The 27,489-nt window shown below is 46.3% G+C and overlaps 2 protein-coding genes across 3 annotated transcripts in view; both read left to right on the forward strand.

The window, feature by feature from the left end:
* Window positions 1-24,565, forward strand: part of UNC80 (unc-80 homolog, NALCN activator) — a 146,450-nt gene extending 121,885 nt beyond the window's left edge. The window contains exons 54-64 of one of the 2 annotated variants that reach the window (XM_014959636.1): window positions 1,486-1,609; window positions 2,346-2,552; window positions 4,116-4,300; window positions 5,181-5,346; window positions 6,230-6,409; window positions 8,384-8,522; window positions 11,298-11,354; window positions 17,356-17,437; window positions 17,949-18,060; window positions 19,267-19,478; window positions 21,275-24,565. In XM_014959636.1, coding sequence (XP_014815122.1) covers window positions 1,486-1,609; window positions 2,346-2,552; window positions 4,116-4,300; window positions 5,181-5,346; window positions 6,230-6,409; window positions 8,384-8,522; window positions 11,298-11,354; window positions 17,356-17,437; window positions 17,949-18,060; window positions 19,267-19,478; window positions 21,275-21,544 — 1,734 coding nt within the window. In that variant the 3' untranslated portion in view covers window positions 21,545-24,565. The remainder of the gene's footprint in view (window positions 1-1,485; window positions 1,610-2,345; window positions 2,553-4,115; window positions 4,301-5,180; window positions 5,347-6,229; window positions 6,410-8,383; window positions 8,523-11,297; window positions 11,355-17,355; window positions 17,438-17,948; window positions 18,061-19,266; window positions 19,479-21,274) is intronic. The other variant, XM_014959637.1, reaches the window with a different exon arrangement.
* A 229-nt stretch (window positions 24,566-24,794) lies between these two features.
* RPE (ribulose-5-phosphate-3-epimerase) lies at window positions 24,795-27,262 on the forward strand. The gene is made up of 5 exons (XM_014959615.1): window positions 24,795-24,916; window positions 25,050-25,189; window positions 25,896-26,030; window positions 26,193-26,279; window positions 26,683-27,262. The coding sequence occupies exons 2-5, from the start codon at window positions 25,052-25,054 to the stop codon at window positions 26,803-26,805; spliced, it is 483 nt and encodes a 160-aa protein (XP_014815101.1). The 5' UTR covers window positions 24,795-24,916; window positions 25,050-25,051; the 3' UTR covers window positions 26,806-27,262.
* The last annotated feature ends 227 nt before the right edge of the window (window positions 27,263-27,489 follow it).

The raw sequence follows: 27,489 nt of genomic DNA on the forward strand, positions 1-27,489 counted from the left end.
CGACCATGTGTGTAAATGAGAGTGGAGTTTGTGCTCTTCTGCTCTTACCTGAGCTGGTCACCCAGTGTGCCAGCTCAAAAAAGCAGGGCAACGTGGCTTTTCAGCTGCTGTCTCAATAGCATCCTTGTTGTCCAGGATAAAAAAAAAAGACATCCTGGACTTTTTGAAGAATTCATCACTGTTCCTTTCTCATAGCAGTGCCATAACTATAACGGAGTCTTTCTGCCTCTCTACCCCTTTCCCTCCCCACTGGCATGAAGTCAGACAGAATGGTGACCAATGAAGGGACAAATTTTCTAATCTAGCTCCAACTTGAGTTTTTAAATACGCATTGGCACATCCCGTTGAATACTTCAGCAGGTATCTCCGAGCAGTGGGGCAGCTTGAGAAGGAGAGCTTATAGGGACCAAACCACAGTGCTGTCCCTCAGAGCATGAGGCACAAAAGGACTTTTTGGTACCAACTGACACAGAAGGAGGACAGGTTTCTTCCAGCTCTGAGGTAATGGTTCTTTAATCAAAAGCAAAAAAAAAGAGACCACCTTCACCTTCTATGAAATCTTCTCTTTTTTAAAAACCAGATACCAAATTAATAATTTTTTTAAAGTATTGGGAGTTTTTATTTTTATTATCCTCTGCTCCCTGATCCCTCATTCTTTTCATGGGCTTTAAATGTAATAAGAACCGAGTATGACAGAAAAACATGAGTAGTCATATTTCTAGTACTTCCAGCAGGATATGAAACAGAAGTACTTCACACCCCATCAGAAAACATCTTCTCCTGGGATTTCTCAGCCCAGATCTGTGAGCTCGGGGGGTTGAAAGGTTCAGTTGCATTTCACAGCTAAGTCTGTAGCCACTGGGAAGTTGCAAATGAGCAGAGTTCTACTGTCAGTAATTTGTATTATCTCCTCTAAAGATTAAAGACTTGTTAATTTAGGCTTGACTATGTGTCAACAAGTAGATGCGCGTTTTGTTTAATTTTCAGCAGTTCATTCTTTGTGTTAGGAAGGATGATAGGGCAGCACAAAGTGAGGCAGAACAAAAAAAAATGTGTTTGGGAATAACCTCCGTGTTCAGACAGCAGAATATTTAGATGTGTCATTTGTACCATTTCCTCTGTTCATTTTTTTATTCCCTGTAGTCTGGGTCAGATCCTGACGCCATCCACGGAAGTGCAGAGTTTAGGACTAACACTCAGCTGACTCCTGTGGGATACATCTGATTTTTGTTAATGATATCTATGAGTTAGGAATCTGGGCTTCTTACCTCTTGGCTATGACAAGAGCAGGTGACAGCTCTGTTATTCTGTGAATTCCTTATACTCCTGACTAAGCGGTCTCAGGGCTCCTAATTCAATCAGGACATCAGTGCTGGTGTTGTACTGTGTAAACAGGATGCCCAGGGGATCCTCATTCCCTGCAGTAACTTGTGTGCGTGATCTGCTGATGAAATCGTTTAATCCTTTCTTATTATTACTGCACAGGCTTTGAAAGAAGATTTCCCCCTAAGCCATGTCGTCTCCCCATTCACCAATCAGGAAAGAAGGGAAGGAATGCTTTTAAACCTACTGATTCCATTTGTGCTCACAGTAGGATCTGGAAGCAAAGGTCTGACTAATTTAACAAAAAGAATTTTTCTCCCCCTTTTCTGACAACCGATGTTTGCACTTTCCCTGCTCTCTGTTGATTTTTTTTTTATTTTTATATTTTAATTTGATTTTCTGTCACTGGCAGTGTGTCAGCTAAGTGCCCTTTGGGTCCGAGTTTGGAAAAAGCCCCACAGGGAGACGGTGGTGGTGTTGTTGTTGTTGTTTCTTCTCTTTGTTTCAGCTGTGCCATGGTTCTTGAGTCAGGTCTTAACACAGATGTACTCCTTCTTTTGAAACTGGAGTGCAGGGCAAGACCAATCTGCTGTAGCAGAAGCCACAGAGGGGAGCAGAGGTCACAGAAATTGTGTGCCCCTGTGGATCACAGTCTGCCCAATCCATACCACTTACCTGGCACAAGTCCTGCTCCTTGCTTTCTTCTATAGAGGGTGATCACTGGTAAATCCCTAAATGAAAGCAAAGTGTAAAGGGAGAGGAAATGAGATTATGAGGCACTGAACGGGACGTTTCTTTGTGCTGTGTAGCTCTGTGTTCGTGTGTGTTGGTGCTAAAATAAACTTTGCCTTTGCTTGCAGGAGGAGAAGCAGCATAACAAGGTGTGGGGGACGGAGTTTTGGCTTAGGGGACATTTGAGATTGCACCTCATTTTGGAACTGAACAGGGTCTGGATCTTTTGGATGTCTTTGATGGGATGTAGACTGATCTTTCTCTCTCTCTCCCCTCCCAATGCATCTCAGACAGCCCCTGGCTGGAGCAGCCTGAGGTCCTGCTGCTGCTCCAGACTGTTATCAATATCCTCCTGCCACCTCGCATCATCAGCACTTCCCGCAGCAAGAATTTCATGCTGGAGAGTTCTCCTGCCCATTGCTCCACCCCAGGGGATGCGGGGAAGGACCTGCGGCGGGAAGGGCTGGCAGAGTCCACCAGCCAGGCTGCCTACCTGGGTGAGTGATGGCTTCTGCTGACCCCTGAGGAGAGACAGAGATAAAACGGGGCGTTCAAGACTGTAGATAGCACCGAAGAGAGCTGTCTCAGGCAGGAGCTAATCGAGCACTCCAGGTCTTGTCCCTGAACAAGGGGTCCAGGGCAGAGCGTGAAGCCAGGGCTATCTCTGGAATGTATTACAACACGTAGGGTAGATGGTTGGACTCGATGATCCCAAGGGTCTCTTCCAACCTGAATGATTTTATGATTCTGCAGGTGGCAGAGGTTGCAGCACAGGTATAAGTCGCCCAGTTTTCATACTGCCAGCCTGTAGCAGTGAGGCCACCAAAGGCAAGTCAAGCTGCCTGTCAGCCCCTGATAATCTCAGCTTCACTGGCCCTTGGCTAGCTAGGGTGAGATGTGATGCAGTCTGTCTGGCTGCTAGCCCTCTGCACACACAGTCCTTACTGACTGGTACTCCCTCTGCTCACTGGATGCTGCTGCAAGGTAGTACTATATTTTCCTCACATAGGTGAAAGAAAAGAAAAAAACCCAACCAAACTGGAGATGCAGCAGCAGTGCAGATTATCAGGGCTATGTGGGGAGAGTTTTGTCTCAAGGCTCTCACTCCTTCAAACAGCTTCTCTGTTTCTGATTTTGTAGTGGCATTTACCCAAAGACTTATATTCAGATCTTTGTTAATCTATGTCTGAGGTATGAGGTACCACTGATGGAAAAAATGGCAGTTCACTGATTTAGCCACGCACCTCCTATCCCAACAAACCCGGATGCAAAAGTGGCTGAGATGTCCTGGCCATCCCATCAAGAACAGTGGAGAAGTCCAACAATCCCCAGGCCTCCCTGTTTGCCCCAGACCAGGGGAGCATGGAAAGGGGGAGATTCCTTGTCTCTCCTGTGAGCTAACTTGGTCACAGCCCACTGTGAGCATTGTTTTGAACCTTGTTGCTGTTCATCCCCATTTGGAAAGCCATGCTCTTGTGAATTATGGCCCTTGGCTTACCAGACTGTATTTTTGTTTAGATTACAGTTTGGTCATGACTCATGCAGCTGCACTGATAGAAAGGTTCTTTTTATGACACCATAAATAACCTGGAGGTTGTTGTGCTCACAGGGTGACTCTTTGTCTGGATATGTTTGATCAAGATTTTTGAGGTTGTCTGATGAGCCAGGGCTGTATTCCCCCCACACCCCACCTCCCCCGAGCTGCTTTCAAAATATCTGAATTCCAGGAATACAAAAGAACTCTGCAGGGAGGGAGAGGGGAAGCGTGAGCAAGAAAATACAGGGGAACTCAGGTGTGAAGGAGAAAAATTTCTCTGGAAATGGGACTCAGTCCTGATCCTGAGGCCTTTATTATAAGAAGGTTGCCCTCCTCCCCTGCAGCGTTTGGAGACCGATAGAAACAGCAGTTGTGATTCTTGGGTGTGTGGGTATGCATGTGCATGTGCATGCTTGTGTTAGGTTTGTGCCCACTGTGTACCCTCCCTGCTCCTCCCCTAACGCTTGCAAGGGACACTGGTAACATCTCTGACTGCCGTTTGCTGGTGTGTGTTCCCCTGTAGCCCTGAAGGTGATCCTTGTGTGCTTTGAACGCCAGCTGGACAGCCAGTGGTACTGGCTGAGCCTGCAAGTCAAAGAGATGGCGCTGCGGAAGGTGGGAGGGCTGGCCCTGTGGGATTTCCTCGACTTTATCGTACGAACACGGATCCCTATCTTTGTGCTCCTTCGACCCTTCATCCAGTGCAAGGTAACAGTTGCTTTGGCTCCTGCTAGGTCACTCCCTGAGGGCAAGAAGTCCTTTACTGGCCTGCTGAGAACAGAGAAGCGGCACTCCTGGAAGAACTGGGTGCTTATGTAGGAAATGGCTTTTCAGAAGTTAGTAGGCCTAAGAACCCTTTGAAACTAAAGTTTTTTTTTCCTAGACTACACTAAAGAGTATATCATACAGGAGCCCTCATCCACGAAGTCATGGAGTATAGCTAGTCTTAGTTCCACTGACTGGGAAAGGACTATCAGGCTCCACAAAGAGGGTTTGCATGTGAACTTAGTTTTGCAAGAAAGGCACTCAAGGCACTTGGAGGTGGTGTGGGTGCTCTGAACCTAGGAGGGGGTTGGCAGAAATCTTCAAGAAGTCTCTCTTCTGCACAGAGCCAGGAAATATAGCTAACTGTCAGGAAGGACCACTCCACTTGACTTTTTTTGGGTGAAGGTTCTGACAAAGCTCTTGTGGATGGACAGACAGCTGTTGGGCTGAGGTGACCAGGGCTTAAGCTGATCATGGCTGTTCCCTGCTTGCCAAGTAGACTAGCACATGGTACTCCACCTTATTTACCCCACTGTGTCTCACCACTTGGACAGACTAAGTCATCTTGGAGGAAGGAGCTGCCTCGTGTCTGAGGGTAGAGCTTAGCGTAAGGAAGCCCTCATCCCCATGTACCAATGTAAGGTTTTGGTATCTGTGCAGTCCAATATAAGGTTGTCCCTGAAAGACAGGTGGAACCCTTGTAGCTGGAGTCAAAACACAAAGAGGACAGTCTGCTGGCTTCAGGCTCATGCTGGTCTGGAGACCAGTCCCAGTTCCCTGGGCATCGTTTCCCTGCAGTGCTAACCTTTCCCAATTTTTGCAGCTGCTGGCCCAGCCTGCTGAGAACCACGAGGAGCTGACAGCCCGCCAGCACATCGCCGACCAGCTGGAGAGACGCTTCATCCCGCGCCCGCTCTGCAAGAGCTCCCTCATTGCCGAATTCAATAACGAGCTGAAGATCCTGAAGGAGGCAGTGCACAGTGGGTCAGGTAAGGAGGAGAGGGGACAGCTAAGGGCCATCAGCCCAGTCTGGCCAGCTGGCTCACCCGTAAATTAACTTGTGAGGCAGAGTATGAGGATGGGATGGGGTAATCCACCCACACCCCAGCAGCCTGCCCCTGCATCAGGCCCTATACCTAGCTCAGCCTTGCCAACAGAAGTCCAGGTTAGTTGTGAAATGCACCTTGTTTTGCCCACTTTTCTCCACCAAGTCTGCATCCCTCTCCCCAGCAGCTGCCTCTCACTCTCACAGCTGGTTTGTGCAGCCCCAACCCACAACAGCAGCAAGCCTCTACCTACCTCTGAAGGTGCTAGTGTGGAGACGTTGGTCTGTTTGTCAGCAGCAGAGCTGGCTCCTCCTTTCTCCTCTTGGTCTCTTTCTGGTTTTCTCTGCTCTTACCAGCAAGGTCCAGGTCTGCATCCCCGAGCTCGGGGTGCACTGAATTCTCTCTTGCGTGAGGGGACACTTTTCTTCTCCAACAGTCACCCTTGCTGCCACGAGATGGCAGCCACTGCTCAAACACAGCAAGAGGTTTTATGTGCTTTGTTCTTGAGAAAGGCAAACAAGTTCAAAAGAAAATACCTCAGCCTTTTTTTTTTTTTTTTTTTAAATTTCCCCTTGGTAGTAATTTGCTTTGTTCCTAAATGATGAAGCTGATCTTGAAAATATGGCACTAAGGTTGAGGGAGAAAACCAGATTGCATAAGGAAAAGAGATTTTGGAGAGGTGAGGTGAGCCAGGGCAGATGTGTCTGTGTTATCACCTCTGCCCACCCCGGCACCACTAGTCTGGGCAGAACCAGGAATGCTTGGCTGGTTATTGATTCCCAGTGCCATCTCTGACTTGGGTTTGGTGTTCCCCTCTCTTGCACAGCTTACCAAGGGAAGACGTCTGTCAGCACGGTGGGCACCTCCACCTCCGCGTACCGCCTGAGCCTGGCCACCATGTCCCGCTCCAACACCGGCACCGGCACCGTCTGGGAGCAGGACAGCGAGCCTTCCCAGCAGGCCTCGCAGGACACGCTGAGCCGCACGGATGAGGAGGACGAAGAAAGTAGGTGGCAACTGGTTTGAGCTAAGCCCCCCCAACAATTAAGGCTTTTTCTTGATGCCCCAGAGGATGGCTGGGAGGGGAAGACAGTTGTCCTCCTGTGAATAAAAGGTCTATGGGGGCATGAGGCGTAAGAAACTGCCACGTTTTCTGCAAGTTAAAGCTTGGGTCGTTAAACCCTGGGTCATTACATTCCTTCTTCATTCCCTCCTGAGGGAAAAGGGAAGGGCCCAGTCAGATCTTTAGAGCGTGAGACCTGGGCTGACATGCAACCCTCACAGTGCTGACAAGGCATTGGGCAATTAGTCCTCTCTTTGACCTTCATCATGACAGTAGGCAGGGGCTGTGGCTGGCTCTGGAGTTAGGATCCTGTTTCTGCAGGATCTTAGTACTTCCTGCTCATTACTTCTGTCCAGATGCTCCGACGTGGAATATGTTGTCTTTGTGCTGCATGGGATCCAGCTGTGGCTCTCGGCAGGGTGGAATGTCTGTCTGCTTGTGTCACTCGACTAACAAAGAGGAAATTAAGCCTTAAACCTACTGAGACCAAAAGCTTGATCTCCCTTTTTGGGCAGCTGGCAGCTTCTGGGGTTGCCAGGCTTTCTGGTGCCTGTTTTGGAGGAATGGGATGGTGAATCTTTTGAGGACTAACTTGCAATTACCTGAATGTTGCTTTGTCATTTCAGCTGAGTTTCATGTTATTCTTGGAATTTTGCCTTCTCTCTGCTTCTGAGCTGTCCGTCTGCTTCTGAGTTGTCCATCACTGAAAGCCAGGGTAGAAAGCTCTGCTGCTATGTCATCAGGCTTGGGGGCTTCCCCCTACTTTAGCAGGGACATGGTCTTCTGGTGTATGGTCTGTCTGAAACTCAGGCACTTCGCTGCAGTGTTTGAGGACTGCTGACGATTCCCCAAAGACATTAAACAAAAGGGGTGAAAAAGGCTTAAAAGAAGGGTCTGTGTCGTTAGGGCAGAACTGCCTTTTGGGAAAGAACAGTGAGCCTGAAACTTTCCAGGCTCAGCCCGATTTTATTTTAGCTGGGTTCACCACTAAATGTTGCACAATCCCCCCAGCATTGTACTGCTGATACATTGCTCAGATACTCACTGTGGCAAACTCTGATTTCAGCCTCAGATTAATTACGAGCCACCGTGTGGAATGATGAGTGCTCTCTTCCCATTTGCCCGCGGCAGCGTTATTTCAGCCCCGCCTCGGGTTAATGCTGCCATAAAATGTTTCAGTATATCAAAACTGGGAAAGGTCAACAAGAAAAGAGAAAAATTACACAAAACTTCCCCTTTGTTTTATTTGTTTATTTGTAATTGGAAGCTGTTGTGGTAAAAACCACAACAGAGTAATTTATTTCAAGGTACTTTACATAATTTTAAACAGCACTGAAAATTTCAAGCAGTCTGGATTGCAAAGCGACTGTCCACATAATTCAGTTGCAGTATGATGTATTTGAGTCAATTTATCCAATTTTTTGGTGACATTTTGCATGTCCCAAAGGGTGTTTAAGGGTGTCAGTTCTGCATTTTGCTGTTATGTATTTTGTCTTTTGTAACAATGCTTTGCTATATTGTAGCAGGAGGTCACACCAGCAAAATGTCCAGTTACAACTTTTATGCCAGAAAACACTGTATATTAACAAACAACTTATTAATCACAGGGATTAAGCCCCCGTGGAAGCTGAATTCCCCAAACACATTTTCCTGGGAGCCATATAAGCTGAAAGTGCACATAAACCCCTGATGCATGTGTGTTGGGTTCCTCATCCTGCAGGGTTTTATGCGTATGTCTGTCTGAACTGTGGCTGTAAAATCTAATGGAAGTATTCAAATTTTCAGGCTTGGGGTGTTGGTAAGTAAATGCTGGGTACACCTTTGGCATCCCGTTAACCCTTGACAAGGGCAGATACGTAGGTGGGGTCTGGGGTGGTGGTTTCCTCTCCTTTCTTGTTTTTTTTTCCTTCTTTCTAGATGACTCCTTGAGCATGCCCAGTGTGGTAAGTGAACAAGAAGCATACCTTATGGGTGCCATTGGGAGGAGGCGGTTCTCCAGCCATCTCTCCAGCGTGTCTGCACCTCAGGCTGAGGTGGGCATGTTACCCAGCCAAAGGTAACAACATGGGCTTTTCACCTTCCCATTATATTCATGAGAGCAGAAATGGCACAGGTACATTGTGTGTGCATCAGAGATGGGGGAGAGCAGAATCCGTGCCAGCATAGCAATGCTAAACTTATTAATCCTGAAATAGCGTTGAACCAAGGGTGCAGAGTTGGAAATAATGATTCTCCAGGATGATCTGTGTTGCATAAGGTCCATACGAACAAGCTGTCATCCACAGAAACCTTCCTCAGTTTCAGAAACCCTCAGCACTATTATTTTCCTCTGTTACTACCATGGATGCAAAGGAAAAGGCAAGATTTGGGGGTTATGCCAAGGGGACCATACACCATCCATGGAGGGAGTGGGGAGGAATCCTGAGAAGCTGGGAAAGGAGGCAGAGGCATTCTGTTTGATTTACCTCATTTTCTTCCATGCAGTCTTTGTCCTTCCTAGAACAGTAACAAGCTCATCACAGAAACTGAATGTCAGGTTCGAAGTTGGAATTTAATACTCTTTAAAACCAGAAATACACTTGTTGATAGAAATAACTCTGAATGCCTTGTTCCTGGTTAACATGGAGTAGTGAGAAAGGGATTGGAATTTGGGAAATGTACATCTTCAGAAGATGCAGAGGGAAGTTTTGCATTTAAATCTGTTTTTTTTTTTCCCTAAGTAAGCAATGTTTATTGTTTTATTTGTCTGCAACATAGTTATCCAAGGATATCTGACAATGGACAGATTAATTTATGTTGTTTCCTCTGAACCTTTAAAGATAAATCCTACATTATCTTTTAACCAGCCTTGGAAAGTCAAAATTGTTCCCTCCCCAGTCTTGCTTGGAATTAAAGAAATAACCTTGGTACATGAAGGAAATGTAACAACTGTGGTACAGGCCAGCAGAGATAGGAGAAGTGATTTACAAGGCAGAAGTCACACAGATTTTATCTGGGAGTTTTCACAAAAGGGCTTACAGGAACTCATTTGACTTTTCAACCCAATTGATTCAGTCCCTTTGTTTCTTGAAAAATTAATATGCAAGACTGCAATTTTCCCAATCTTTCACTACCATCTTCAATGCATAAACTTCATAGGAGTCACAGTTGACGGAGAGCAATGTTTGCTTTGTGCAATCCCAAGTCATGGTGATGCTGAGGAAAAAAAAAAAGACTTTTATTACAACAGAGCTTTGCTCTTTACTTTTTTACATGCATGGTATACAGGAAGAATTGCTTTTCATCTGCGTTGGGGAAGTACAAGCTCAGCAAGCATAATCATAGCCCACAACATCGTGCCCTTTTTAGTTATGGATGGTCTCTGGGCTTTCAGACTGCCTCACAAATGTAAACTCGTTAATGTTAAGTAATATTATGATTGCTTTCCTGCTGGTAACTCAGCAGACTGCTCTCTTTCTTGCTTTCTTTCATGTTTTCCCTGTGGGCTGAGAAGGCTGCTCCTGCCTGAATGGCTGAAGTGTAGAAAAGTGATGTGATTGTGTTCTGGTTTGCCAGGATCCACGCCAGCTGTTTACTTACAGTTTCATTGCACTGCAAGACCTTGTTTTCCAGATGTTAGTCCTTAGATTCGTACCAGAAGGAGAGTGGTCTATAGTTCGTGGGAGATAGATTAGCCCTCCCTCAGGAAGAACTGGCTCATGGGGAAGGGGCAAGAAAAAAGCTTTCTGTGAAGCTGGAAGTATATAGAATCAAAATATATTAAAATGCTGCAGGAAAATGCTTTGAAAACAGTTCTCTGTCCCTATTTTGTGTGGAAACACATCCTACCGAACTTCTCAGCTCCCTGATTCTCAGCAGAGGTGTAGAAGTCTCCACGTAAACTCCCTCTAAAGACTGCTCCTGTTATCAGATGTTCTTCCAGCTCCTCTGAGTCATATATGTGCTGTTGAGCGTGCGAGTCCAATTAATGTTACGGTCCTTTTTTTACTTTTTTTATTCCGTTGATATTTTTTTCCCTTGAAAACAGAGACAATCGCATGCTTTTTTTCTTTTTTTTTTTTTTTTTTTTTTATTTTTTTTTCCTTATTTTTTTCCCCTGCCTGCTTTTTACCTTAGAAATAATGAAAACATTAAGAAGCAGAAGTCTGAAGACAGAGAGGGTCTCAGCTGTGCACTGGAGGGTTTCGTGCCCTTCATCAGAGACATGAATAAGTCAGTAACAAAACTCCTTCCCCCTACCTTGTGCTTGAGCATTCAAGGCGAAGTGGAGCTAAAAAAAAATAAAATGAAACAAATGCCAACTGGAAGATGAATTAGAATTCCTGTCCCCTTCTCAGGTATTCACTGTCCGTCTCAGCCTGGCCCTTCTAGCCACAGGTTTGTCAGGTGGTTTTCTTTCTTTAAAAAAATAATAATAATGGAAGCACTTCCTGGGATCGGTGTTTTTACAGTGCTATTCATCTTACCAGCACTTTGCAGCCTCGTTAACTAGTTGAGCTTCTAAATAATGCCACGAGGTGTTTGTACAGCTGGGCAAGCAAAGGTGTGGGGGGAGGAGGCTGAGTTCACCACCCCAGATCCTACCTAGAGGTGGGATTCAGCCAGCTGCTATACAGGTGTCTCTGGAAGAGCTGGTGGCTGAAAGTCCCTTGACAGTCTACTGAAGGATTTACCTTTCCCAGAAGCAGGTATCTTGGTTTGACTTGCAAAATGCCTCAAATTCAGACGGTCAGAGTTAGGAGAGGTGAATCCAGCTTCATGTGGTTTGTTGCCAAGCAAGTTGCTGTGGGAGGCTTTCCCTAAATTCTTAATCTCCCTGCCCCTCCTGCAGTGAACCTAATGTCCTCGATGACTCCCCGAGCCTGGCCACTGAGGGCAGCCTCTCTAGGTACAGTGTTAACACTACCTGTCTGTCAGTGTGTGTGCGCTGGGAAACGAGCCCGTTTCCAACCTCCTCTGTCTCTTCCCCTCACCTTTTTGTCGCTCTTTCCATCTCTGTCTCTTGTGGCTCATTGATATTCAGGCCTGCGAGTCCAAAGGCGTAGCAACCCACCTTCAGTTTTCAGCTTTGATTGCCAACAACTTGGAGGAGGTGGAAGGGAAGGGGAAAGAAAAAGCCGTAGCAAGTGCAAGAGGCTGCCCAGCCTCGAGGGTTTTCCCCTTGTTTAGCAATTGCTCGGAAGGCATGAGAAAGATTATCCACGAGGCATTAGCTGCAGCCTGTTATAAGCATTAGTCTGGAGGCTTATATAAAACAGAGACATCTGTTTTTCCGTTCATCCCACAAGGCTGTCGCCGCAAAAGACTTGATAATAATATCAAGCTGCGTTCTTTAACGTTCACTACTAAAACTAATTATGATAAGACCTGTGGAATATAGTTCTCTGTGGATGCTTTGCAGTAATTCCTGTTATTTTTATAAAGTGTTTCCAGTTCTGACACCTTAGGAAGCTTGCAGGTGAACACCATTAATAGATATTGAAAATTGCCCTCTCGGTGCTGGAGTTCAGGTCTCGCTGTTCCCCATTACCCATGGAGGGGGCAGTTTGTGCCTGTCAGATGGGTCAGGAGTGAGCTTAGAAGGGAGGTCTTTACCTTTAAGGGCCAGCTTGGTTGTGTTAATCACCCTTAGTGTCCTGCTGCTGTGCTCCCACCTCTCAGCCCCATCCTCCTGAGGTCAGAGAGCTGTTGTTAGTCCTGAGAGCATCTCTGCTTCCTTCCAGAAGAACACAACCTCTTACGTTGGCAATGTGTTGGCACCAGCTGGAGATGTGGGGATGTTGAGAGGCACTCGTGTGAACAGTTTCTGGTTTGCTGGCTTGGTTTTAGATGTCAGTAGTAGCTTTTTGGGGTGGGGACAGGCTGCTTGGCTCGTTTGTTCATTCCTCTCAGCTGACAAACGGGGAGTTTATCGTTGGTGGCGTCACTGAGATCATCCCATGATTCATGGTGTCCTTTGTGTGCGTGAATTCTGCTTTGGCAGATTGGTCTCTCATTGGTGCCACTGGAGGAGTGGCGGTAGGGAAAAACATCAGCCTGTTGGCAGAGGCAGGAATATTCTTATCTGGTTTTGTGATGCGTGGTCATCTGAGCGTGTTTTGGGGCCTAAAGAGAACAGAAGTCATTCAACCCAAAAAGTTCAGTGCCGTCGCTTAAGTAGAGCTAAAAACCCACTACATTTGAGGAGGATGGTGAAAGGGAAGGTCCGTGTATGAGTTAAAGCCCTAATGAACTCATTACCAGGTTGCATCAGTATTGAATGTGAAATGTTTTGATCTTGTCAAGTGGGGGGCAGTCACTCCTAATAACGGTGATGAGGCTGAGGAGTATGAGACAGGGAAGTCAACAGGTGAATTCAAATGCAATAATTTTGAACCCTGAAATGTAATGAGCTGTACAGTGGGTTCCTACTAATTTCTGTCACACCAGTTTTCGCTAGGGACCAGGACACTATCCTCCACCCTGCTCTATGGTACAGAGGTTTCCTTAGGCAACAAGGTTAGCAGATGCACTTGGGAGGCAGCTCTGTTGGGGTGTATGGTTCTTTTCAAGGAGCAGGCACTAACATCTGAAGGAGGGACATCAGGGCTGCAAAGCCTTGGAAAGAACAGAGGAAGTACTGCAAAATTTTTATCAAAAGGCTAGATTAGAGATCCGGGAGGAAGAAAAGATGTTTCAAGTGCATTGTTAGATGTGCAAATTGGATTCCTCCTCTAATGGACAGAATTAATAAAGGAGATGATGTAGGAGCTTATTGTGCTGTGGGGATCATAGCACAGAATTCATGTGTTTTGATATTCGGGAACATTAGTTTTGAAGAAAGCAGGCTTGAGTTTTTGTTATATAACTTTGATTTCGTCTGGAGTACAATAGTACAACTATTTAGGATTGCCTTCTGAATTCAAAAGCTGATGTTTAGTCCTAACTGACATAAAGAAATAAATCATATGGAGGCTAGACCCTTACGGAAGGTAGGAGTTTAAAATAAATTAAATAAATAGTGACAAACACAAAAAAGAATAAAGTCTGTTTTCCTTTATTCCATAGCGATTAGAGCCAGACATGTAGAAAAGCAGGGAAGACAGGAAGGGGATAACATTTAAGTGCTCAGAAGTAAACATATAGCACAGGGTACAGGGCTGAGGAGCGTATGTGTCCAGCATCCTGATTTGTTGTGGTTATAATCTGAGAGGAGAGGATATTTTCCCAAATCAGAAAGGAAGAAGTCACTGTAATGGGAACCTGTTGCACAAACACGTTTCCCTTTAACGTTTGTCGTTATGCCTGTATTAGCTTAATGGTGCCTAATAGAGAAAATCAGAGTGAATTCACATTGCCAGGGCAAGAGTAGCAGCTCTAACACTAACTGGACTAGGATGTGTCTGGGAATACAAGAGCTGGAGTTCATCTACATTTTAACCCATTCTCCACTGGCCTATGTCCACTAACCTTCTCATTTAGATGTCTTGGGACACAACGTCTGTGTTCTACCATAACGGTGTGGCAAGCATGTGCATCTTTTTAATAGCCACTTAACCTCTCTGCTTCCTTTGTCTCTGTTTTGTTCTTTTTTCTTTCTTTGGCTGCATGGTTTCTTGTAATTCATGAGCATCGCTGATTATAATGGCCAACCTGACAAAGTTTCTTCTAGCCCCCACAGTGTGACTGTCATTTCCTGTGCTGGCAACACGCTTCCATGAAGTTGGGTTGGTTTGATCTTTTGCTCACCTGTCTCTGCCCTAACTGTGTAATGGGAGTAACATTACTGTGAGGAGAAAACCCCTGACAGAGATACTCAGAGAGTGACGGAGCATCTTTGTGTTGGGCAGGAAAGACTTCTGTTTTGTTACTGCCAAATAAATCTGGCCTGCAAAAAAAAAACCCTCCTTCTTATCGATCACATTGCCATGGGAGGGAAATATAGTGTCAGCTGAAATGGCATTTGAGTCAGTGTTCCCTGATGGGGTCCCAGGGGCTGCCAGAAGAACAGCATACCCCTGGTCAGGTCTGGTAAACAAGGAGAAACAGAAAAGGAGGGAGGGAGGGCTACACAGAGCCAGCAGTCTGTCTGCCATGCTAATTTTCACAGAAACAAGATCAGTAGTGCTGTTCTTTGAGGTGAACAGAAACCCTCACAAAACCTCATGAAGTTAAATGTTGTATCTGAAAATTCAGTCACTCATCTGAAATGGGTGGTCTTTATCATTCTCTTTCCTTCCTCGGTTCAAAATTTGGGGATAGAAGGCAAAAAGACAGGACTTGAGCTGTGCGCAGGCAGCTCTGCAGAACTTGGCTGCTCTTGGGTCCCCCATTTGCCTGCAAAAGATATCTGCACTTTCAGCTCATAATATCATCCCAAATTATACCAATTTGTGTAATGATTCAGTACTGGGAATAAACATCCACCAGCTCCCTAAACTCATTTCACTTATGATATAAGCCAGGCTGAAAATCCCAGACTCCAGCAGGAAGACACATAGTCCAGCCTTTCTTTTCCTCACCTACTGTTTGTCTTCAGTGCAGGTTACTTCATGGGAATCATTTTTTTCCTCATATATAACCTCTGTGCCTTCACGTGGCCCATGGACTCCCTTTATCTAATGACTTTTTCAAAGTGTTTTCATGATGCATGTGAAATGAGTTTGTTTCACCACTATAAATAGTGTGTTGTATGGAATATGATTGTAGTCTTTCTGCTACAGACATTTGTCTCCTCACCCATAGAACCAAGAGTTACTGTTCCTTCATCAGAAATTGTAACAGTATCCTCTTTTTCAAGACCTTCTCCAGCTAATTCCTACTTAATTCACATACTGCTAAGTACTCTATAAACTTCTTAACACTCAGAGGAGTATGTTTTTATGTAATCCTAGAAACAGGAGATTAAGAAGAGCTGTAATTTCAGGTAGTGTGGATCGCAAACCTAAGGACTGATTTAAGTGCAGTCTCTCTTTGCTTTAATAATGTGTTGGTTCTGGACCTACCAGTCATCTGTGCTGCAGCCCTTGTCTGGGTCAAGACCACAGTCCTTCTAACAGGAAGTCCCTTTGAGGACTCCGCTTACTCACAGGCGGGTGTTCGCATGATGTTTAGGATGCTCTGGATGTAAATCATGTCAATACCCTACGTAAAAGCTGGAAAATATGTTCCAGAGGCTGGTGATCTCATTTGGAAGAGCCGTCTCAGGGAGAAAAGGACTCAAAACGTATCTTGTTTGTTCTGGCTTTGAGCTTGCAGAAGCTTTTCCTTTTTTTTCCAACCCACTGCAGCTGCAGTGAGATTGCCGAGGGCATGCCGAGGATTATTAGGCTGCGGTCAGACAATCAGAAGAGAAACAGCTTCAGGGTCTTAAGGTGTCTCTCTCCTTGAAGTTGCCCATTGTCTCCCCAGTAGAGCTGGTAGAAACGTGCATATGGGTTAGTGCAAAGTCTGGCTTTAGTTTAAACTGATAAGGGAGGGAGGAATAGGACTTTCAGGTCAGGTAACCAGACTTTGTCCTGAAGCCGACCAGGAAGCTCTCGTGTTCTGTTCCACCAAACCTTCTAAGGGCAATAACTTCTGCCAAAGCGAAGCACGAGCTGTTCAGGAGACAGACCTTTTTAAGCCTCTCCACAGACATCTTTCTTGTCTTGTCTGACCATGTCCGTAGCCTTCGCTTCTTCCTCCGCTCCTGTAAGGTCAGGCCATAAACCTTCACTCTGTTGGTGGTACCGAGCTCCTCCAGGGAGATCCAAAGAAAACATCTAGAGAAAAGAATGTTGTTTTCCTTTAGATTAATGCAGGCCAGAGGCAAAATGGACTGTAATACTGAAATCTTCAACAACGCATACCAGCTATAGCTGGAAGTTGCTTAAATAGAACGTGTGGCTCAGTGGATTCCAGCCTGTCTCAAATAAGCAGCTGCCTGATTTAAAAGAAGTCCATCTTAAGTGTTAGTTGCTATTGTAACCATATGTCTCTCAGACATAGTTCATTCAGCTAAAATGTTTTGTGACCGCTGTCTGCTAAATGAACCAATTTTTAACTTTTTGGAGGAATACAGTTCCTTGATAAAAATGAGGGGAGGGTGGTATTTTTATATGAAGTCAGTTGAATGGCAGAATGAGACGGTACGCAGCCAAGTATGTTTTATTGCTAAAGATTCTTTTACTGCAGATTTTCAGATACTTTGTGCCAAGATACTAAAACCTAAAAAGCTGTGTTTATATATACGTATATATAATTTATGTTTACTTGTCTTTTTTGTTTAATAGCCGCAAAAAGACTTAAGGCTGCAAGTGTTGAGTGTGGGCCCTTGTTCACATAACTCATGCATCCATGATGTGAATGGATCCTTTGTCACTTTGTGTTTGTTTTTTTGTTTGTTGACTTAAATTGAAATTAAAAACAGATGACAAAATTGTGAGGAGGCTGTGGAGTCTATTTGGGAGGAAAAAAAAATAAATAGCATTTGCAACATTGTCCTTGAAAAAGGAAAAGCAAACAAGAAGGCTTTTGAGCTAGGAAGCTGATATTTTTGCCTTTATTGATGAAGCCCATGTGGCAAAGGATGCAGAGAAGTGAGTGTTGCTCAGTGGGATACATCAATCAATGACTGAAAACTGAAATCTGCAGTTATTTATATTTGGATGCTACCTGTGAGTGGCCAAGTCCTGAATGCCATGACTCCACCTCCCACCCTTTCCTAAGCCCCGGAAGCCACAACCCAACAGACACGTCCCCCTCCCATCCTTCAAAGACAGTATTGCTCTTTGAAGTGACTGTGCCATTAGTGGTTGGTTTATTTATTTTTTTTTAAAATTTATTTATTTTAGTAAAAATTGCCAGGACACCTACTAGTTATACAGGGTCCTTCTGTGCCTTGGCCTAATGCTGTCAACATCTAACAGGGTGGCGAGCGTACAGAGCGAGCCAGGACAGCAGAACCTTCTTCTGCAGCAGCCCCTGGGGCGGAAGAGAGGCCTCCGGCAGGTGAGAACAAACCTTTGCTCCTGCTGTTGGAGTTGGCTTGGTTTTTCTCATCTATGTCTGTTTGGAAATGATTTATGGGTGTGACGTGTCCCTTTGTACCTAATTTGTGAGGTTGATTTAGCAGGAGCCGTAGCACACGTTGCATCTGTGCGACCTGACCAATCCCTAAAAGAGATGCTCTTTGCTTTGAATTTCCCAGTCTTTGCCTCTGCAGGCACTTGGGGTTTTGTTTTGGTTTTTTTTTGGTTGGTTGGTTGGGTTTTTTTAATTAAGCACTGCTCCCACAATCTGCATTGCATTACAGCCAGTATTGAAACTGAAAAAGGCACAAACCCCAGAAGTTCACCCGAAGGAGATGTCTGAGCCATGGAAACATTAGAACTTCTATCTGCTAAAAGCAGAACGAATGCACATCTAGAGGAATAGACAATGATGATCTCTTCTCCTTACAGGGGAGAAGTTGTGTAGTATGTGGCCATACATCAGCCTAACCCTTTCTTCCAACCTTTAGCTTCGACGACCGCTGCTGTCCCGTCAGAAGACTCAAACCGAGCCTCGCAGCCGTCACGGAGCTCGGCTTTCAACCACCCGCCGGAGCATCCAGCCAAAACCAAAACCTAGTGGTAAGGCAGCGCTGCATTTCCACACCAGCACCTCGTGTTTGAAAATAGAAAGCACGATGTTATTGTTTTAGCCCAAAGGAAAAGTTAGTATGTTGTTAGTAGCCTATATTAAAGCGAAGTCCCGGGGGTTTTATCCTTTTTTCTAGCAAGTGGATATCCCATCAGAAAGTCACTCCCTCAAAACGCTTTGGTGGTTTCTCCAAAGGCTTTCAAGGTGAAACTGGCTATGGACTGTGAATGGAACATGGACATGGTCATGTTTCCTAGAGATGTGGAGAATTTAGGGGGATTGGTGTCTCCTCTATTCAGGATACCTTGTCCAGAACCTCCAAGTTTGCAAATTTTGACACTTCTATTGAGGATAGCAGAAAGAAGGATATTTCCCATCATTTGTATGGTTAGCAGTGTGGAGTTTTAAGGTTTGTTTATGGAAATGAATATAGGGCTGTTGTAGTCCATGCCATATGTTTCCAGGAGTCAGCAGTGCCAAGCAGAGCAGATGGCTGTATTCTGTACCATCTGAAGTCAGCACTTGACTTTGGAGGGAACCACCTGGTAGAGCAAAGGTTCCTTGCAAACTTTCTGGGTTTCTAACCACTCAGCCAGGACTGCGCTGGGGCAACAGCGCTGCTGGAGATGTCTGAAACATAAAAGTTGCCCCAAAATAATTAAAAGCAGGAACAGGGATATCAGTTTTAAGTTTTAGTCGAGCTGCCTTCACCCTGTGCTATTCTGTTATTCCCAGACAGTGGACTAAGTCTGCAGGAATGGGGGGCAGTCAGCTGCCCTCTGTCTTTTCGCAGATTTCCCACAAAACCTTGGGCAATTCTCTTATATATTTGCATCTCAGTTTTCCTTTTTCAGTTGAGGGCAGAAACGTCTTAACTCACATGGGAATTCAATTCAGTGTATTCTTCTGGGATGGAAAGATGTTATGGGTGGCATTTACCTCGCCAAGCCGTGACAAGGATAGGTAGGGTGACTGGTCTTCAGGAGATCCCTGACTCTTGCTGTGGCTTTAGAGGGAGCCCAGGGTAAAAGGCTTTTAGATTAAACTCCAGTTAGATGACTTACAAAGATGGAGTGTATCATGAATCGTTGTAAAAACTCCAGGGATCCGCTCTCTTCTTTTTTTTGTTTTGTTGTGTTTTCCTTCCCAAATTGTCTCATTTTAATACTCAACTATCTGGACTTTGTACCCTTCAGCGGAGCAGAAGCGGTCGGTGACTTTCACTGAAGCCCAGCCCGAGGCAACAGCCACCTCCCCTGGGGACCCACCGGCTCCAGCAGCCCCACAGCAGGGCTGCAGCCACAGCAGCCCCCAGGCCACCAGCAAGCAGGAACCCCTAAGCAAACCCGTGCTGACTTCCTCACCTGCCATCGTGGTGGCTGATCTCCACAGCCAGGCCACTGCCCAGGTAACGTGACCGATGGTTTTATCACGCGTGTCTGGCCGCTGCTTCATCACAGCTGCAGGGCAAATTTATAGGGAAAGGCCTGACGTGTGACAGCACTGCAGGGGAAGCTGGCAGCTGAGCAGAGACAGCAAACTCTTAGAACCACAGAATCATCTAGGTTGGAAGGGACCTTCAAGATCATCTAGTCCAACCATCAACCTAACTCTGACAAAAAACCATCACTAAACCATGTCCCCCAACACCATGTCAACCTGTCTTTTGAACACCTCCGGGGATGGTGCCTCAACCACTTCCCTGGGCAGCCCATTCCAATGCTTGATAACCCTTTCAGCATAAAAATTTTCCCCAATAACCAACCTGAACCTCCCCTGGCACAACTTGAGGCCGTTTCCTCTAGTCCTGTCGCCTGTGACTTGGGAGAAGACCCCACCTCTCTACACCCTCCCTTCTGTGTGCCTGTTCTTTAGGCTGAGTTTGCCGTCCAGCCCCCCCTGCTTTGGTAAACCATTCACTTCTAGATCTATACAATCATTCTTAATCTGCCAATATATGTCCTGCATCTTCCCTTTCCACCTCCCCATCCCATACAGCAGTCCTTCTGGACCTGCTCGCCAGTGTGAGCTTTCATCAACAGGTTTCCACCGTTTGCTCTCTGAGAAATGTGTCCTTAAGGACGGGCACCTTCAAAACCCCAGGACTGCTTTAGCAAGTGCATCACATTTCAAAAGAAATTGCTTGTCCAATGCTTTTGTGTCAGACACCGCTGAGGACAGTGCAGGGACAATCACAGTCATCCCTTCAACACGCTTCTGTGTGCCTGTTCTTTAGGCTGAGTTTGCCGTCCAGCCCCCCCTGCTTTGGTAAACCATTCACTTCTAGATCTATACAATCATTCTTAATCTGCCAATATATGTCCTGCATCTTCCCTTTCCACCTCCCCATCCCATACAGCAGTCCTTCTGGACCTGCTCGCCAGTGTGAGCTTTCATCAACAGGTTTCCACCGTTTGCTCTCTGAGAAATGTGTCCTTAAGGACGGGCACCTTCACAACCCCGGGACTGCTTTAGCAAGTGCATCACATTTCAAAAGAAATTGCTTGTCCAATGCTTTTGTGTCAGACACCGCTGAGGACAGTGCAGGGACAATCACAGTCATCCCTTCAACACGGCAGTGACACCGTGATCCCCTTTATACCCCCTGATACAGACTGTCCTTTGGGGGTTATGGCCTTTGCTATGAACAAATGAAAAACATCCCTCTTGAAAATATACTTAAAAAAATGAAATTGACTGAAATCAGACAACCTTTCTGATCATTGCTGCAAATTTTCTCCCAAGTCACAGGCAATAGGACAAGAGGAAATGGCCTCAAGTTGCACCTCAGGTTGGATATTAGGAAAAAATTTTACAGGGAAAGGGTTATCAAGCCTTGGAATGGGCTGCCCAGGGAAGTGGTTGAGGCACCATCCCTGGAGGTATTTAAAAGACGGGCAGACATAGTGCTTAGAGACATGGCTTAGTGATGGGGTTTTTTTTTATCAGGTTGATGGTTGGGCTAGATCATCTTAAAGGTCCCTTCCAACCTAGACAACTCTATGATTCTAAATTTGACTCACCGGCAAAAATGTATCATTTTTAGGGCAGAATTTTAGGGATTTATAATGTGTAAGTGCCTAGCTATTTACAATAAAAAGCATTTCCAAATGAGAAAGTATTTTATAGATGTTCCCTTGGGTTTTTTCCCCTGTCTCCTTCCCATTTTCTCTGTGCCTGACCCCTGGCTCTCCTCAACTGCAGAGCGAGGCGCTTTCTACCGAGAAGGAGAAGGAAAAAGAAGAGGGCTTGGAGTCCCGGCCAACAACAGCACAAAGCACCCCTCCCGCACAGCTCTCCGACACCGAGGACTACGCGGGCCTGGAGACCACCAGCTTGCTGCAGCACGGGGACACTGTTCTTCACATCAGTGAGGACAACGGGATGGAGAACCCCTTGCTGGCCACTCACTTCAGCTTCACGCACGTGGAGCTCGGGGAGACTGACGTCGATCTAGATGAATCTCATGTCTAACTCTCGGGGAAGTACAGCAGCAGGAGGAGGAAGAGAAAGCGTACCTTCTCCTTTGAGTTCCCTGGTAACTAGTAACTAATTAAAACAAGAGCACTTTATTATCCGAAAGCAGAAAATAGCTAACAGAGACGGTTGCTGTAGACTGGCAAATTTCTGTTTGTGCAATCTATTTCAGTTCAGGGCAAGACCGCAGGAACAGAGAATTTTTACAAAATTCTCAGGGTAGAGGTGTGTGGGCAAACACGTGGTCCATAAAACCTTGATCTGGCAGCCAGGTACTGTGATGAGCGGCCTCGCTGGGTCAGCGGGCTGTTGGACTGTGTCAAACAGAGAAGAGAAGCCTCTTTAGAGATTGTGCCCAAGATTTATTTTTGTAGTGTTTTTGAGAGGAGGGCTATAGAGTAGCTGGACCCCAGGCTCTTACACGTTGGTACTGACAGTGAAAACACTGACAAAAAGGTACCGATCTAAAGCTCGATTTTTCCCAAGCCTGGGACCATTGTTTCTAACTTGCCGAGCAACGATAAGCACCATGGAGCAATTAGACTTTTTTTCTTTTTTTCTTTGGCACTGCAGACTTTAGTTAAGTTTACTTTTTGTCTGTTGGTTTCATTCCACTCTGTAAGATATTGCCCTAGTGCTACAAAAATATTTGCTCTGTAAAACTAAATACAGTACATACCGTAAGAAGGAATGCACGTGCTGCGCACAGATATAGACGGGCAGGGGGTGAGGGGGCTGCAGATGGTATAAATAGCCCACGCTGTCCTGCCTAAATGTACCAAGTAATTCATCTCCACAGCTTAAAAAAAACCAAAACAACCCACCCCAAGAAACCGCATCTGGAATGCGTGGACCTTCTGGTACCTAGCAACTGCTCCACTGATGCTGTGGTATGTACTTAGATATAGGGATTTAAAGTAAATATTTACAGATGGTATTTTCATGTTCCTATATATATATAAAATATATATGTACCTTCTAAACAAGAGATGGATATTGCAGGGCAAAAACTTGACGAAAGAATCTATTTTTGGCATGTTGAGATTGTATTTAAAAAGGTTCCGTTTTATGTACGTGGTGTTCACGGCTGCAAATATTAGAGAGAGATATATGTAACGTTTATACGTAGGTGGAGATTCCCCTGGGGGACCAGCTGAAGTCACAGCTGAGTTCCAGGCCGTGCTGCAGCATCATGGAATGACACCGAAATGCGACTGTAGCCATTAGCTGCTTAGGGGCACGCTGCAAAACAGCTGTGAAACAAACCATGAAATCATAAGCAACGCCCAAAGTCACCCTGTGCTTTGGGAATCATCTACTGCCTTTTTCAGCTTAAGTTAGGAGAACTGGAGTTTATAATCATGGCATTATTGTGCAGAGGAAAAATGTTTTACATCATCCTGAGAGTCTGTAAATGTGCTAATTAACCAGCGTGGCTCCTGAGGGCTTGTAATTTGGACGCAGGCGTGATAAAACAGCCTTACTGAGGAGACAGAACGATATCCTCCTATCCATTTCCAAAGAAAAGCCTCGCATCTCTCTTCAACAGCTCTGAAACAGCTGTTTAAAATACTGCCATAGAAATGACCGCCTCACTGCTGTGGTGCAGCACGCAGCTCTTCTGTTGCGTGGCAAATTAACCCTGTACCTGAGAGCAGGTTTCAGCCTTCAGGCTGTGCTGCCCGGTACGTGCCAAATGCTCAGAGGTGACAGGAGCGGTTGCACACCAGCCCGAGGAGGGAACTCACACACGTTAAACCTCTGATGATAGTGAAAAGCCATCCTTCTCCCAGGCTGACGGGTGTCGAGCGTGTTCTGCTGCCACTGCATTGGTGAGAGATGGAGGCTTTCAGCACCTTTTGGGAAAAGGAGGGCTGAAAAGGCAAGTCCTTTTACAGTGCACCACCTGTATCACCATAGACATATCTATATTTATATATAGGTGGTGCACTAATGCAACTTTAAAGTGTGCGTGGTTTTGTAAGAGAGAGAGTTGGGTGAAGATGGCAGTGCCTCAGATCTGCTGCTCAGTGTGTGTCCCCAATGACAAACTGCTTGCTCTGCTGACCCACTGTACCCGTTCTTATCTCCGCAGTGCAGGGGCAGCCAGCACCAGCTGCCCACAGGAGACTGCTTGGGATTAGCTCCTCGCTTTGGAGGTCACTCAAAGAATTGCTAAATTCCAGATGCTGAGTTTTATTATTAACAGTGACGCACAAATGAGGAAAAAACCCACAGCTTCAGTTTCAGATCCCGAGGTAGGCTGGGTTATTGGCAGTGTGGTGGGGGCAGAGAGGTTTTGACGTGAGCTGAGTAAATGCCTGGGACACAACCCGTGCAGAATCCACGGTGCATTTTATAGAGTGACCTCTTCTGCTGCAAAGGGAGGAGGGAGCATCTTCCTTAATGAGAAGTAGATGCCTCACCATGGTACTCCACTCTTAACGATGACAAAATAACTGTGATTTACTCCATTTAATTAATTCAGTGTCTGTAATCAGTGTTTCTATTTGGGTTTCCCACTCTCACTGGTGAATCCACGGTAGTAAGCCATAGCAAGAACTAAAATGCCTCTTTTTAATGTCTACCCCGCTAGAAATCAATGCAGCTTGTAATCCGTAATGTAGTTTTATTCAGGTGGCCAGGCAGATGGTTTGATTTTGTTGGATGAGAGAGGGAACAGACAGGCAGGACCAGCCAGTCTGTTTTTTCCTGCGTTTCGCTTTCCTATCGGTTGCACTTAATACTGTACTCATGAGGTGCACACGATGTACTCTAGCTGGTTTTGTGCTTTCCTCCAGTCTCTCTGTAAGAGAACTGGTGTTATTTCTGCTGTGAAGACAAAAATGATGCTGCTTAAATAGTGTTAGAGGCCTTAAGTGCATGTCACGTTCCACAAACGTCCGGGCTGTGCCAGTCTGTTGTCGGTGTGTCTGTCGGTCCCCTTTGCCCTCAGCCTTTTTATGCAAACCTTGTCCCCAGGACTAAATACAGCGGATTGATGGCAAAAGGACAAGATTTCCGTGTTTGTGAGCATCTTGCGCAACACCCCCTCCCTCTCTCCCTTTCTGGAGGGCTGTGCTATGCTCCTGTTGGAGAGGATTTTGTTCTAGGAGACAGAGACCATTCGTTAAAATTTATCCACCTGTCCCCGGCCTGTGTCCTGTAGGAACCTGCCGAGGGGGGGGGGGGGGGGGGGGGGGGGGGGGGGAGGGAAAACTTCGGGGAGGGGTCGTAGAAAGGCCGGGTGTAACCTGCGGGTGGCGGGTCTCTCTCTTGGGCCCTCAAGACACTTCGTCCCCAACATCACCTTCGGCCACCCCGTCGTGGAGAGCCTGCGCAAGCAGCTGGGACAGGAGCCCTTCTTCGGTAAGGGGGGATCGGGGGGTCTATCCTGGGGGGGGACACCCCTCCCGTAGCGGGGGGCGGCCTGTGGCGCCGCCCTGGGCCGGGCGCTGCGTTGGTCGCTCTGCAGCTCCTGTCTCTGCTCCCCTCCTTCCAGACATGCACATGATGGTCGCCAGGCCCGAGCAGTGGGTGAAGCCGATGGCGGTGGCCGGCGCAAACCAGTACACCTTCCATCTGGAGGCTACCGACAACCCCGGGGCCTTGATAAAAGACATTCGGGAGAACGGGATGAAGGTGAGGGGGGCGGGGGGGGCGGGCAGTGGGACGCTGCCCTGGGCTCAGCTCACCGCCCTGCTTCTGGGAGTGACAAACCCCCTCCTTGGGGATTCTGGGTGGGCAGAGGTGGTGGGGAGGGTGGCCCAGCTTCGTGCAGCACCAAGTCACTCTTCAGTTTTAGATCTGGATAAGATCAGGAATCTTATATTTAAAGCAGCCTCTTCTTTGCTGCACTTACACAGACACATAATGACTTTCCTAGAGGTTTGTGTCTCACTGCGTTTGAAAGGCTGAGAGAGCTGGGGTTCCTTAGCCTGGAGAAGGCTGAGGGGAGACCTTATTAATGCTCATAAGTGTCTAAAGGGTGGGTTGAGGGAGGATGGAGCCGGACTCTTTCCAGTGGTTCCCAGTGACAGGACGAGGGGCAACGGGCACAAGCTGGAACATGGGAAGTTCCACTCCAATCTGAGGAAGAACTTCTTTGGGGTGAGGGTGGCAGAGCCCTGGCAGAGGCTGCCCAGGGAGGGTGTGGAGTCCCCTTCTCTGGAGATCTTCAAGCCCCTCCTGGATGCCGTCCTGAGTGATGTGCTCTGGGCAGCCCTGCTTTGGCAGGGGAGTGGGACTAGATGATCTCTAGGAGGTCCCTTCCAACTCCAACAATTCCACATTTCCGTGATTTGTGTCATCCTAAGGTGCACTTGGATGTCTCTTGCCTCTCCCGCAGGTTGGCCTGGCCATCAAGCCCGCCACTACAGTTGAGCACTTGGCACCTTGGGCCAATCAGATAGACATGGCTTTGGTCATGACAGTAGAACCTGGATTTGGAGGGCAGAAGTTTATGGAAGACATGATGCCAAAGGTAAACTTGGAAGTCTCTCTTATTTATTGAGTTTAAAGCTAATTAGCAGTACGGAGTGTAGTGGTGAAGTGACTGAGCCATATCTGGGCATGTAAGAAGCTATGGGCAACAGCAGTAGGTGAGCGTGGATCTTGGTGCCAACCTTTTTGTACCTTTCCTCAGGTTCAGTGGTTGAGGACGCAGTTCCCCTCGCTGGATATTGAAGTGGATGGAGGAGTTGGGCCTGACACCATCCATAAGTGCGCAGAGGTAAGAGGCTGCCGCGCAGCAGCGTTCCCAGTCACTCTGCTGAGAGACGCCCCGCAGAAAATAAAGCTGAGGAGAACCATTAGTCTGTTTGAGGGTCTAATCTCGTGCCTTTTCTAATAGTGGCTACTGAAGTCTCCCCTAAGCTAGAGAAGTTGGTTGTTTCTTGTGTGTTTGGGTAAATAGGAGCAAAGATGAAGAAATTACCTATTTGGGGAAGAGCTGCTTTTCTGATCTTGATTTGTGGTTTTAGTTAAGACGTATGTTACCTGTCCCCCCCAGCAAATACCGCTTGTTTGCCCACCAGCCTACACCTCACTACCTCCTGCCCTGTTTTACAGCAAGAAAACTCTTTGAAGAGGTGGAACTGTCCCCCGTTATTGAGTGGGTGTTTGGTGTCTTTCAGGCAGGTGCAAATATGATTGTATCTGGCAGTGCTATTATGAAGAGCGCAGATCCGAGATCTGTGATCAATCTTCTAAGGAATGTGTGTTCAGAAGCAGCTCAAAAGCGCTGCCTGGATCGATGAGACCTCCTCAAGCAGCGTTCAAGAAGGCTCTGTGCGTGCAGGAGAACCCTTGTTTCTCGTGCGTAAGGGAGGGCTGGATGAACATTTAATTGCGGAAACTTGTTGCTGCTGAACAGAGGAATCGTTCCTTCGCTGCAATGAAGCAAGCAGCAGTGGAGAAAAAAAAAAAAACCACGTTCTGGCTGTCTTTCAGGGTTGGAAATGCAATGGTTTGAACCTGTCTCTTGATTCTGTGGAGGCTAATTTTACGGCACAACCTTTAACGCTGACTGGATTGAACTACAGTCAGTTTTTTGCTTGCTAGAAGGGTGTAGCATCACCACAAGCAATCTCTCTTGTGGAAGACTCTAATCAAACTGCCTTCTGCTGTCTGTATTTTGTCCATTTGATCTGTTCATTCCTACAAAACTTTTCCAATATTTGCATTAAACACCCCTCCCTTGGTGTGGTAAGTCTCCTTTAAGCTGTCTGTCAAAAACGAGTGGTTTGGGGAGGAAGTTTGGGAAAAATGCGGTGTAAGAGGGCTGAACAATCCCATGGGTGCTAGAAGTTGTTCCTATGTCTTGCTTTTACTGTATAGAAGTACTTGACCTATATAAGCATCAAACAAGTCAGCGTAACGTCTCTACCATGTCACTAACTAGGAAATAATCTTCTCATTTACCTTTCAAATTGCCAGTTTTA

The sequence above is a fragment of the Calidris pugnax genome, unplaced genomic scaffold (assembly GCF_001431845.1).
Source record: "Calidris pugnax isolate Ruff unplaced genomic scaffold, ASM143184v1 scaffold448, whole genome shotgun sequence".
Lineage (NCBI taxonomy): Eukaryota > Metazoa > Chordata > Aves > Charadriiformes > Scolopacidae > Calidris > Calidris pugnax.

What these genes read in the sequence shown, in the direction of transcription:
- RPE (XM_014959615.1), top strand. Translation starts at nt 25,052, where the DNA reads ATGCACATGATGGTCGCCAGGCCCGAGCAGTGGGTGAAGCCGATGGCG. An exon ending in TGGAAGACATGATGCCAAAG is followed by an intron (nt 26,031 to 26,192) that starts GTAAACTTGGAA and finishes ACCTTTCCTCAG; the next exon opens with GTTCAGTGGTTGAGGACGCA. An exon ending in CCATCCATAAGTGCGCAGAG is followed by an intron (nt 26,280 to 26,682) that starts GTAAGAGGCTGC and finishes GGTGTCTTTCAG; the next exon opens with GCAGGTGCAAATATGATTGT.